We start from the raw sequence: 12,641 nt of genomic DNA, 5'->3' as shown, positions 1-12,641 counted from the left end.
CTTAACTTACATGTAGCCATTTTTTATCAAATAAACATTAACCAAAAAAAGAACCCAAAAGAGTTGTTTATTTTCAACAACTCTCACCCCAAGTGTACCGCTAAGGAGGGGCAGGTACTTACGAGGTTTGGGTTCGAAGCCCCAATGTTGCAGGGCCCTTCAGTTGGGGCTTTGATTCCAAAGACTTAATGTTATTAACGTCTAGTGGCGGAATGAGATTATAAGAGTGTTTTTTCTTTCTTTCTTTATTCTTTTATATTCTTTGCGCATTTTTATCCTCGAAAGAGGATCTGGGTAGAATTGGGGAGTTAAATATTCATGATTTATCCTATTAGATGTTCTACGACAGAAATGTCAACGCGATACAACGCTACGAACTGACTTACGACCACAAACATTACTATGAGGTCTCACAGTGCGCGTGGACGCACGGAGTGACACACGAACCAATCATAGAGCTCTATTCAACGCTGTGCGTTCGATTTGCTGCGTAAGCAAGCATCGTTTGTGAATACGGGCGATAGTATTATACTGATACGTAACCGCATCCAGGGAATAACAATATACATAGTTGGTTTCATCGAGCTTCATTTGTGGCTGATGTAAATTAAAAAGTAATTTATTATGTTAATAATATCAATAGATATTTATTTGAATTAATTGACTGTTTGGGGTGAGATGGACCCATTGATCTTTCACCTCATTGGCGACAGCTTTTTAACCACTACGAGTAGACACGGAAATCAATGTATCGCTTATATTTTGGAGTACAATATAATCAAGTATTGATAAGTAAAGAAGGGAGTTAATTTCACCACAATCTATCATCTTAGTACCTTATTATAAAATAAATGTACCTATGTGATTTCAGTGGCCTTCAACAGAAAATTCAATTGTAAGAAAAAGTTAAGTTTCGAATGCATTTTATATTTCTACAGACATTGCCCTATAACATAAAAACAGTTCCCGTCCCAATTGAAATATATCTGTACAAGTTAAACCCATTTAGCGGAGTGCAGCTGTATCAGCGCCCATTAAAAACGAATCGTACAATTCCCCGCGCTATAGTACCGCTAAGGAGGCTAGTGTCATAACGACAAAGCCTTCCCAGATGCTTTTAAGCGGCTATCCCTATCTGGACCAACAAAAGGCTCCCGCGTCGCTTGCACAACAACGGATACAAGTAAACACTTAGCGCAGCCATTATTAGCAGTAGAAGTGTCGCCGACGCGTCGCTGCAAAAAGACGAAGCGACGAGCGAGCATCGATTTTTATACCCTCACAGGGGGGCGGGGTCAGGAGGCGACCAATCAGAGCGCGGCGAGCCGACCAATCACGTGGCTTCCTCCCTTTCAGGAAGAAGCGCCATGTAATGGAATTTGGTTTTGGAAATTTGCGCGACGGGATTAACCGTCCAGTGCAGATTGGTGGTGCCTTTTTATATCGATTTTCCTTTACTTTAAGCGTAATTAGGAGTTAGATATGCCGAGTTTAAACTTTTTGAGTCGTGCGTTCTTTGTTAAGTTGGCAACAATGTAATTGTGTGGAATGAGTTCTGTTGGCATCTTTTGTGGTTTTCATAAGTCTTGATACGTGAATACGGAGTATTTTTAGACTGAATGACTGATTGTGTACGAGTATTTACTGGTTTGGCAAAAGCCGTCGGCGGATCAAGATTTGAATTTAGTCGCCAGTCACAAATATTAGAAAGCAATTAAATTTATTTTACAGTCCTTATATCCTATTACTACAAGAACTTTCGGAATGATTTTGTTCCTACAACACCCATTTTTTATTTCGACTTAAGAAATAAATATGAAACGAGTAGAATCGAAAGGAAAACACAATCAACTTAGATTTATTGTGAACAAATCGAATAAGATCGATAGTAAATTCATCCGAAAGCCGTAAACTGTTCGAAAGAGGCCTCCCCAAGGATAGACATACAAAATATTCAACCTGAAAAAATATGTTACACAGAGTTGGGTAAGCTTGACTGTGGAAATCGAACTCGTAATAATAAGTAACTGAGACAATCAAAACTACCCGCATTTTGCTTCAACCGCCTCACAAATAGTTATTCCCAGCTCTCCCGAACAACTAGCTAAATAAAAAACACTCGATCGGCATACATTGGCTCCGCTCCCGGCTTCGGCTGTCGCCGCGAAACCGCCATTGTTCGGATATCGATAAAAATAAATAGTGCCTCTATCTGAATAGGCTGCGGTAGGGCGGGGATGTGTCGATAGTTTTATCGAGCATTCAAATGAGCTTGAATTTTCGTATTTAATCTCAACCGCGGTTGTGGTTTGTTCAAATGAGCAATTTCAACGAACTGGTCTTTCTCTTCGTTCGTTTTAGTTGATGTTTGTAAGTTATTCGTATAATACCGTTCTAACTAGTAATTAATCTAGTAGTCTAGTTCGGAACTAGGCAGAGCTTAAGTTAACTACAATTACTTATAGTTTTTTTTTAAGAAATAAGAGAAAACATAGACCGGTCATTATCGAAATCCTTAGAGAGGCCTTTTTCCAGCAGTGGATATCGTCGAAGAAAAAATTTAAAGCCAATCGATCTTGCCTTTAAAATGTACAAAACTCGCTGTCGTAGCATTTAACTGCGTAGGCGCTTGACTACGAATCGTCTACGAAGATGCTACAGATGCTACGGACTGACTACACTCGTAGGCGTTCGTAGTAAGCGATCATCTAAAAAGTTTTAAATGATTTTTGTTAAGAAAAAGTTTGTTTATTTTAAGTAATTTTGGTGTAAAAAATTACTAATAATATTATCCTAATTCATTCATTCAAGTAACGGTTGTGATAGGTGTAGGCTCACTACAATAGATCAACGATGATCGAACTAGTCGACTTATTTCGTGTCAAAACCTTTATAATCCGGGCCTTTTCAAGGCGAGAGTGAATAGGCAGGATAGCATCTCACTTAACACCAGGTGCGATTGCGGTCACATACCTGCCTTATTATGTACTAGCGGCCGCCCACGACTTCGTACGCGTGGATCCCGTTTTACCCCCTTCACATATCTTACGCGGTTTACATTTTTTCATACAAATGCTTTTTCCGGCTAACTCCCGTTCCCGTGGGAATTTTGCAATATCCTGTTGTAACTAAGCTTTAAGTTTATGAGTGACAAAATTAAGTAACTTTGACCCGTTATAATTCTTAAACTACTGGTTCAAATTGAATGAAATTTTAAATATACCGTGTCTTTACAATGCCTGCATAGCTAATGAAAATTCAGCCTTCTAGTTTTATCCACAACGAAGTTACAGGCGGTCGAAAATGGCCTGAATTGCTTCGAGAAAAGGATGGTACGGCCGTGCCGCTTTTTTGCTCGACTTGGTGGAGGTCGAGTATCTTAATCTGGGGGCACGGCAGTGCCCCCAGATTAAGATACTTGCATGCCAAATTTCAAGCGTCTAACTTAAGCGGTTTAGATTTTTCATACAAAAGGATTTTCCCGCTAATTCCCGTTCCAATGGGAATTTCGGGAATTCCTTTCTTAGTGCACCTCTGCGGTACCTAAGCTACGTCCCTTCCAAATTTCAAGTGCTTACGTTAAGCCGTTTAGGCTGTGCGTTGATATGTCACTAAGTCAGTCAGTTTCTCCTTTTATATTTAGAAGAATAGAAGATAAAAACTTAGTTAAATGTTTTTAATTACCGTCACCTGGCCGTTATCGATATCACATCACTAGCCACAAGCGTCGCTCCCAAGAGCGTAGTGCTGCAATCCCCTTTGCCAAACAATCGATATTGATACCGATCGGGGTAAGTGTGGAAGCCTGTTTTTCCCAACAAATTGATTTATCACTGTTTTGTTGGGACTGCTTGGATATAAATCGTGCACTTAGGTTAACACTACTTTGGAGTTTGGATATAGTTGGTCTTTGTGATTGCAATGAGCGGTTTTTGAACAAATGAAAAGACGTGTGTGTCTATTTTGCTAGACTGCTTTCATATTTTGTAGTTACAAATCTTTTAAATACCGTGGGCCACGGCATATGCTGAGTGGGGTCCCGTTGCAGTGGGCATCTTGTTGGTGAATGGGTGGCCCTGCTCAGTTTACTCTTGTTTTTATTTTTTCTTGTTCAATTATTATGTGCCACTGTCATGTCTATGTAATTGCCTGTATTTGTGTGATGTCCATTGTAATAAATGTATCTTTCTTACTTTCTTTCTTTCTAAATACACTTTTAAATAAGCTGTAGTTACCATCCTTCAAGTACTCGTATCTGGGGGCACGGCAGTGCCCCCACCAAGTCGAGCAAAAAAGCGGCACGGCCGTACCATCCTTTTCTCGAAGCAATTCAGGCCATTTTCGACCGCCTGTAACTTCGTTGTGGATAAAACTAGAAGGCTGCATTTTCATTAGCTATGCAGGCATTGTAAAGACACGGTATATTTAAAATTTCATTAAATTTGAACCAGTAGTTTAAGAATTATAACGGGTCAAAGTTACTTAATTTTGTCACTCACTGACTCACTGACTCACCGATCATCAAAATTCTAAGGCACTTCTAGCAGACCTAGAAGCTTCAAATTTGGAATATAAGTAGTGTTTGGTGTATGAATCAAGGAAAAACTAAAATATTTGGGGGCACGGTAGTGCAACCGCCAAGTCGAGTAAAATTTTTCAATTTCGGTCCAGTTTTCTAGATACATAACTGCTGTCTACAAAATACAAAAAGAAATGAGATTTGGGGGCACGGTAGTACAACTGCCAAGTCGAGTAAAATTTTTCAATTTCGGTCCAGTTTTCTAGATACATAACTGCTGTCTACAAAATACAAAAAGAAATGAGATCCCATCAAAAACAATACTTGTCAAAAAAACCAAGTCTCGCAACTCAGTTGTTCTACGGTAAAAAGTTGTGAGATCCATGTAATACCAAGTCCAGGCCAGGAAATCTTTAACGTTTTACATAAATATATTGACTTGGCCATCGCATGAAAACACGTGTAAATTAAATTATTTAGTGCGATGGCCAAGTCAATAATTTATGTAAAACGTTAAAGATTTCCTGGCCTGGACTTGGTATTACATGGATCTCACAACTTTTTACCGTAGAACAACTGAGTTGCGAGACTTGGTTTTTTTGACAAGTATTGTTTTTGATGGGATACTTTTTACAAGCTGCAAGCATATTTATTTAAAACCTTCATGCACATAAATCACGGTACAAAAGGCGGACTTAATGCTATTCGGCATTCTCCTCCAGTCAACTTTAGGGCCAAACTGAGAATAGAACAGTAATTCGGATGACCACACATGTCATGGAGCTGGTTTTAGTATCTAAGGATGATCTAATAAATGAAAGCCTGTTTTTCCCAACAAATTGATTTATCACTGTTTTGCTGGGACTGCTCGGGTATAAATCGTGCACTTAGGGTAACACTACTTCGGAGTTTGGATAAAGTTGGTTTTTGTGATTGCAATTGGTGGATTTTGGACAAAATTGTTAGGTATTTTTGGTTGAACTAGTAATGTTTCCACATTTCATCCGTCTCCATCTTATATCTCACTTTGGAAGAAAGACACTTTTGGGTTTAAGGAGTTACATTTAAATATTTATATAATAATGAGGCATAATTTATTTAGCTGATTTTACTAAAATAGTTTTTACTTTTTCTTAATTTAATTAAGTTCAGGAAGGCACTGGATGCAGGCCACTACCAACCGAGCGATGTGGAATTCATTAGAGGAGGCCTGTGTTCAGCAGTGGACGTTCTGTGACTGAAATGATGATGATGATGATGAAGTTCTTGTCACTTAAAGATGTTTTGTGTGATAATGAATAAAACACCCGTATTCACAAACATTCCTATGAGGTATCACAGTGCGCGTGGACGCACAGGATCCCAAAAACCTATTCATAGACAACACTTAAGTGGCGGAGTGCCATGCGTACGACTTCGCATAGCGTTGCTGCTTCACTTAAGCAAGCATCGTTTGTGAATACGGGTGTTAGAATCGGTGATCCTTTGCGCCCATTTATTTTAAAAATTGGCATGCTTATCGAAACATCTGCCACACACATCCGCTCGCCATGCCACTCTTGACCTCTCCGGGCACCAAACCTGGAACTCTCCAACTTGTAACACCAGTCAACCCAAATGTTTTGTTGCAGGTTGGGCCTAATATCGCAGTGGAGCGCGCTGGCCGGCCGGTACGGGGGTTTGGTTCCCGCGCCGTGGTACTGGCAGCGGCCGCAGGAGAGAATCTCGCCTCCCAGAGGTATGTAGAAAGAAAGAGGTTAATTTGGAAGAGACACATTATTACTATAAGTAATGTATTATAGTTGTTGTAATGAGGGCTATCGTTTTAGCGCAGCTTACCAGTTAGCGCCACTGTAGAGTAAGGTCCTGTCACTTGCTAGTAGCGAAGACAGTGGCACCAACTGGTGAGCGCTAAAATGGTAGGAGGACTATCGCATTTGCACTCATCAAGATGGCGCCACTGTAGAGTAAGGTCCTGTCAATCGCCAGGGGTGCCAACTGTTAAGTATAAAAACGATAGCCCTCATTCACGAAGGCTACTAAGCTTTACATGTGTGGTGGCTCGCTACTGTTCGTTTTTCAAGTTTTGACAGACATTACACTATCGTTATGTGCATGTACACGTACGCACAAAAGTAAAGCTCACTCGCCTTCGTGAGTTGCAAGAACTTTAATAAAAAACATTGTTTGCAGTCAAAAGTGACTTTGTGAAAGAGACAAAACCACTTTTGACTGAAAAATCAGTCACATCGATAACATGGCGTGATAGCCGCTTATCGCGGCACGCATTCTAGGCCTACTGATAAGCTTGTGTCACAAGTGGATTCACCATATTCCAGCGGCGCCATTTTGTTGAATATTTGTTTAATAACCTAAAATCTTTATACTTAAAAAAAGTGATGTGTAATAGCTAACTTATTTTCAAACACCCCGTACAAACGCGCGCGTTACGGAATCGAATCGGACGCAACACATGTCGCAGGATTACGCACCGGTATGGCCGCGGCTCGCGTTACCGTGATTCGACGGTGTCGGGTTCGCGCTTCGGCGCTAAGCGCGAAAGATGGGGCTTTAAGTCTATGGTGGCGCCACTGTGGGATGTCATTTAAAAATAGAACAATTTGAAAATGATGTGATTTGAAAATTATAAGTTTTTTTTATTTATGTGCGAAAGCTTGGAGCTGGAGCTGGCTTTGGAGTGTTTATGATGGCGCCACTGTTGTCATTTGAAAATAGAACTTTTCGGAATTGATGTTGTTTGAAAACGGAAACTTTTTTTTCATCTAGGTGCGAAAACTGGAGCTTTGTAACGTTTAAATTACGTTACATGGCGCCACTGTAGAGGGATGGAAAATGTTATTTGAAAATAGAACACATAAGAAATAACATAAAATTAGAAACTTTTTGCCTCTCTTGGAGCCTAGATCTTTCATTTAAAGGCAGCATTCAAATGGCCGATAGATGTCATAGTCAAGTCATTGAAGTTAATCTAACTAACTAACTTAAGCTAATCTCTGAACTCAATTTAACTTCTCTGTGTCTTGGTCATCTTCAAAGGGCTGATTTTCATTACGTCAAGTTGTTAAATATTGAAATATTCTAGTACAATTAACTTTCGAAGCATCTAATTGGAAGCCTAATGCTCTAACTCTAAGATAAGTAAAACATAGAGTCTATACACACACTTTCTCTGACAAAAATGTCACAACTGATTAAGCATTCTAACTCCCTAAACTTCAATATTAATAGCACGCTTGAACTCAGTCGAAAAACATTACGTCACAGAGCACCGGGCCCGAACAAAGCCCGTTGCCCACCTCGCCATAACACACATGGCTAAACAAGCAATCGTCATCACTCCAGCCCCGTTTTAATTTTCCAAAACCCATCTTTCCAAACAAAGAGCACGCCATTTCACACGGCCTAAACCGACCAAACAATACTTTTCTACCATCCACCCACGATTATTCGCGTGTAGCAACACTGCGCACCGCAGAAATGTCAAACGTATATTATGCATCTCTTTTTGACCCATTGTGAGGATGTCGTGTGTCTTCGCGCCAAAACGTGTTGCCAGTTTGGAGCCGTTTTTAATTTTCGAATGCGGTTTGCCTTTTGGCATTGTTTTTTTTAAATGTAATGACTTCAGCCAGTACTTTGCCAAGTTGGAGATACCGCAATAATTGATGAACTACATCGATGATTGATTGTTTTTTAACTGTTTACCTGTCACTCAAACGCTTATTAGTCACTTTAGAAGTATTTCTTTTCTCGATTTTCTTGCTGTAAGTCGTCTAACATTGTTGCTCATCTTATTTTTTGTAACCTACTTCAAAAGCGTTTTAAGAACTTATCATCCAATAATATTAAGTTCCAAGAAGCGTCAGGTATTATGTGTTATTCAGGTATCACTAAGATGGGTCCTGAAGGCCAAGGCACTTAAGTTACTCGTGTCTCCAATCCTTTTATATAATCACGAAGCGCTACGCAATATATTACAAAATGCATATTCGTGCAAACTTCTAAACTACTTATCTACTAAGCGTTTGTGTAAACAGCAAACGAGCAGTAACAAAGGATTACCTACTTGGCTTCTAAAATCAATTGGAATCACACGACTGACCAGTCGACTAGACCTCCCATACATAATAAACCAAACTTCACCACAGCTCAAGTTATACTGGCCCACTAGACACGCGTGAACTCGAAAATGAAATCAGTGCAATCCAGATTGAGCTTTATGGCGAAAGGGGTAAGGTCCTTCGGGAAGATTACGCAACTTTTGATTGTAGTGATTCATGCAATGCATCGATGACACGGTTTGAGCTCATGTTCCATTCAACTTTGAATATCGAACCGTATTTATTCCTTTTTTTTCTATGGCTTACAGTTTATTTTTCTTTAGTTTGCAAGAACATTGCCAGTGTCATTTCTAAATCGAACTCTTTTGAAGTGACATAATTATTTGAAATTCGAATAATTTGTTTTCATGTTAATTGGGTATTTCCCAAAATCAAACCTCCTATTTAATGAGTTAAAACTTTGTATTTCTTACAAATTTTTTGAGAAAATTCTAAACTCTACCTTGATATTTTCGTAACAATTGAATCGATTCATATCAAATCAACATTGTTTGCAAGATAGAGCTTACCAAAACACGTCTATCACAAAATTGTTTAATCCAACTGTGTCGAACTCGAACTGTCCACCAACCAAATGTCACATACCGATACGTAATTGGACTAATCCGTGGATTAGTTTAAAGAGGAATCCGTCAAATTGCCCAACGGCAGGCGTCGCGTAATTGGATCGTGACGAATTCACACGAGCCCGACTGAATGCTAATCCGTGATTTGTTTTGCCGATGCTTGCTGATGAACACGGACACGTCTGTGACAAGTGACGTGACGTTGTTTTGTTGCTTTTTGATTTTGAAAATGGAACGCAACAGTGACTCGAATACTAAAGCCCGGTCTGTGAGCACGTAGAATTTTGTCCAATGACCCCAAGCTACCCATCCTTATCGCTCGCGCGTAATTATGTTGCTATCGCGCTCGCACACTCACTGCGGGTACCAATCGCACAGTCGCGACAGCAATATTTAGAAGATTTTTCATGTCGTATGTAAAATCTTCCTAAGTCCTACTAACTACTAATAGTTTAAGCTTCATGCCCGTCGCGACTGTGCGACGGGCGCCCGCAGTGTGTGTGCGAGCGCGAGCGATAAGGATGGGTAGCTTGGGGTCATTGGCCAAAATTCTACGTGCTCGCAAACCAGACTATACATAGCGAAAGAAAGTCGCATGACTTTTAAAACTAGGAAATGACATAATGTGGATTTTGTTGATTTTTGATTTTGTAATTCGAAATAATCGAATGCAATAGTGACTGCACGGACGCGACTAGGAAGTCACGTGAAGTTGATTTCATTGTTTTTTCTTCGGTCTTTCCTGGTGAATCCTTATTCCAAAGGTCAACACCTTCATAATTCAACTGTGGTAAATCCACTCTAGGATATACAGTAGTCGTGGGTTCGAATCCTACTGGAACCAAATGTCGTTGATGAGCTAGAGTCATCGGACTGGACAGTTTTGTTGCATAATCGCGTCTATTACAAGTACAGCAGTTCGTACAGCCCTAATGTTGACTGGAGGATAATGCCGAAAGGCCGCTCTAAGTAAACTGTTATATGTGCATGTAAGTTTGAAATAAATAAACTATAAAATGCCAAAGTTAATTCGTTGTATCTTTGTAACAGATGACAGTGCTTCAACGTAAACACTATGACGTCTTCTGTAGTTGTAAAAAGTGCTATTTTTCATAAAAAAATGTAGAGTCATATGTGCTGTTAAATGTACTATAAATCAACCAGCAAATTCAATCTGTTTTCTATTAAGCTGCTGAATTAAATTAACTGAATCCCGATCGACGCCATAATCCGCTTAATTCGGTTTATTCTAATGCTCGGTGACTAAACACGGCCTTGCTTATAAAGCTAAACTACACATTCGTTACATAAAGCAATTAGCCTATATATTAGTGAAATAATAAATGCTTACGTAACGGGTTATGTATTTACAAAATTATGAGGTGAAATTAAGATTTCAAAGAAAATAGCTCGGATATTACAAGCTTAAACTATCCTTGAATGATTTTAAATCGTTTATAGAGACATGAAACTTAAAATAGTAGTAGTCCTTAGGAAGATTTTACATACGACATGAAAAATCTTCCTCAGTAATACTACTACATGCGATAAGTTAGTCTGCTGCTGTAGTAATTTCATGCTGAATTTAACAAAACATATTCAATTTAGGCTGAGTAGCACCACCTAACTTGAACGGTAATTATAACGATAACCGGTGCTTATTCTATAGTTTGAAAGATTTTTGACGTTTGTCAAAGTTAAAGTAAGATGGTGCAACTCAGCCTTAAAGTTTCTAACCCTTTAGACTAGGCGCAGACCATCGATTTTTAGTTGGCCGATAGTTGTGCCCGATTTTAAATTGTATGAAGAATCGGCCAAATTGAATCGGCGTAATGTGCGCACTTCCATACATGCCCGTACTGATCAACTGCCCGACTAAACTATCGGTCGACGAAAAATCAATGGTCTTAATAAATAGTTAGGTTTTCCGCGTCAAATATTAACACTTTTTCTAACAAAATCCCTTCTATTGTTACAGAGGATTCAACAACCAACGAGGAAGGCTCAGCTGGAGGCTCCCCGCGCCCGCGCAGCCCCCCGCGGGCGCCCACGCCCCCCTCCCCCTCCCGCTCGTCCCCCCGCTCCCCTCGCCTCCACCCCGCGCTCTACCCGCAACAACAAGACCCCCAAGACTCCGACCCCGACGTCGACGAAAGCGACGACTTCGACAAAGACGAAAAAAGAGACCACACCGCCAACCTCGGCAAAAGAAAGAAAAAAACCAGAACGGTCTTCTCCCGATCACAAGTGTTCCAACTCGAATCCACTTTCGATATGAAGAGATATCTTAGCAGCTCAGAACGGGCCGGTCTAGCTGCCAGCTTGCATCTCACAGAAACACAAGTCAAAATCTGGTTTCAGAACAGAAGGAACAAGTGGAAAAGACAACTCGCTGCTGAATTAGAAGCGGCGAACATGGCTCACGCCGCGCAACGACTTGTCCGAGTCCCAATTTTATATCACGAATCGCGACCGACGTCTATGCCCCACACTCCATTACCTATTCATCCCCAATTTTCGAACGAACCCGGAGTCTACTTCCAGCCCCAAGCCCCGCAGCAGCTGCAGCCGCTGCCAGCGTCTCCAGTCACCTCCCGAGCGCCGCTGTCCAGTCTAGTGTAGTGTTCGCTTGAAGCCGCTCGCCGGAACGACAGCGGTGCGGACGGACAATTTTGAATTTGAATTTAGAACGGACTAGTCATGTCGATGTGTCAAAAAGCCAATCGTTCAAAGAGGTGCGACAAGCAGCAGATTTTTCAAACGTTTGAAAAAGGAACTACAAACTTTTTTTGAAAAATAAAAATAAGGTGGTGTCTTCCGTGACGTTTGGTTTTAACTTATCTCTGTTGAAAAAGAGTTTTGTGTTGCAATAATTAACTTTTTAAAAAAATAAAACCGACTTCAAATGGGTGAACACAAAAAAAAACTAAAAATTAAAAATATTGCGTATAAAAAAGTTCAACCCCAATTTTCCACCCTTGGGGGTGAAATATTTTCTTCAAATTCGCATGAAACCACCCTTTTGATAATACCTATTCAACAAAAAAATAATCGTTCAAATTGATTTATAATCGGCGGAGATATTGCGTATAAAAAAGTTCATCCCCAATTTTCCACCCTTGGGGGTTATTTTTTCTATTATTAAATTTAAATGGGACCACCCTTGAGGTATTACCTATACGCCGAAAAAAGATTTGTTCAAATCGGTTCATAATTGGCGGAGTTATCGCGTAACAAACATAGAAAAAAAAAAAAAAAAAAAACATACGGGTCGAATTGATAACCTCCTCCTTTTTTGAAGTCGGTTGAAAATAAGAATAATATTGCTTTTTCAAACTTGTCGCACTGTAATTTTTGTAATTTATATTTAAGTGTTAATTAAGGCCTAGTGATAACGACCTAGTACATTTATTT

At 39.9% G+C, this 12,641-nt stretch overlaps 1 protein-coding gene across 1 annotated transcript in view; it reads left to right on the top strand.

Annotated features, from left to right (window-relative positions):
* Nucleotides 1-12,020, top strand: part of LOC135083829 (homeobox protein Hmx-like) — a 30,468-nt gene extending 18,448 nt beyond the window's left edge. Inside the window, exons 3-4 of the mRNA XM_063978570.1 lie at nt 6,151-6,257; nt 11,206-12,020. Coding sequence (XP_063834640.1) covers nt 6,151-6,257; nt 11,206-11,849 — 751 coding nt within the window. The 3' untranslated portion in view covers nt 11,850-12,020. The remainder of the gene's footprint in view (nt 1-6,150; nt 6,258-11,205) is intronic.
* The last annotated feature ends 621 nt before the right edge of the window (nt 12,021-12,641 follow it).

This window comes from Ostrinia nubilalis, chromosome 24, assembly GCF_963855985.1.
Source record: "Ostrinia nubilalis chromosome 24, ilOstNubi1.1, whole genome shotgun sequence".
NCBI lineage: Eukaryota > Metazoa > Arthropoda > Insecta > Lepidoptera > Crambidae > Ostrinia > Ostrinia nubilalis.
The sequence above is the reverse complement of the archived record's forward strand: the minus strand, read 5'-3'. Positions and strand labels throughout refer to the sequence as shown.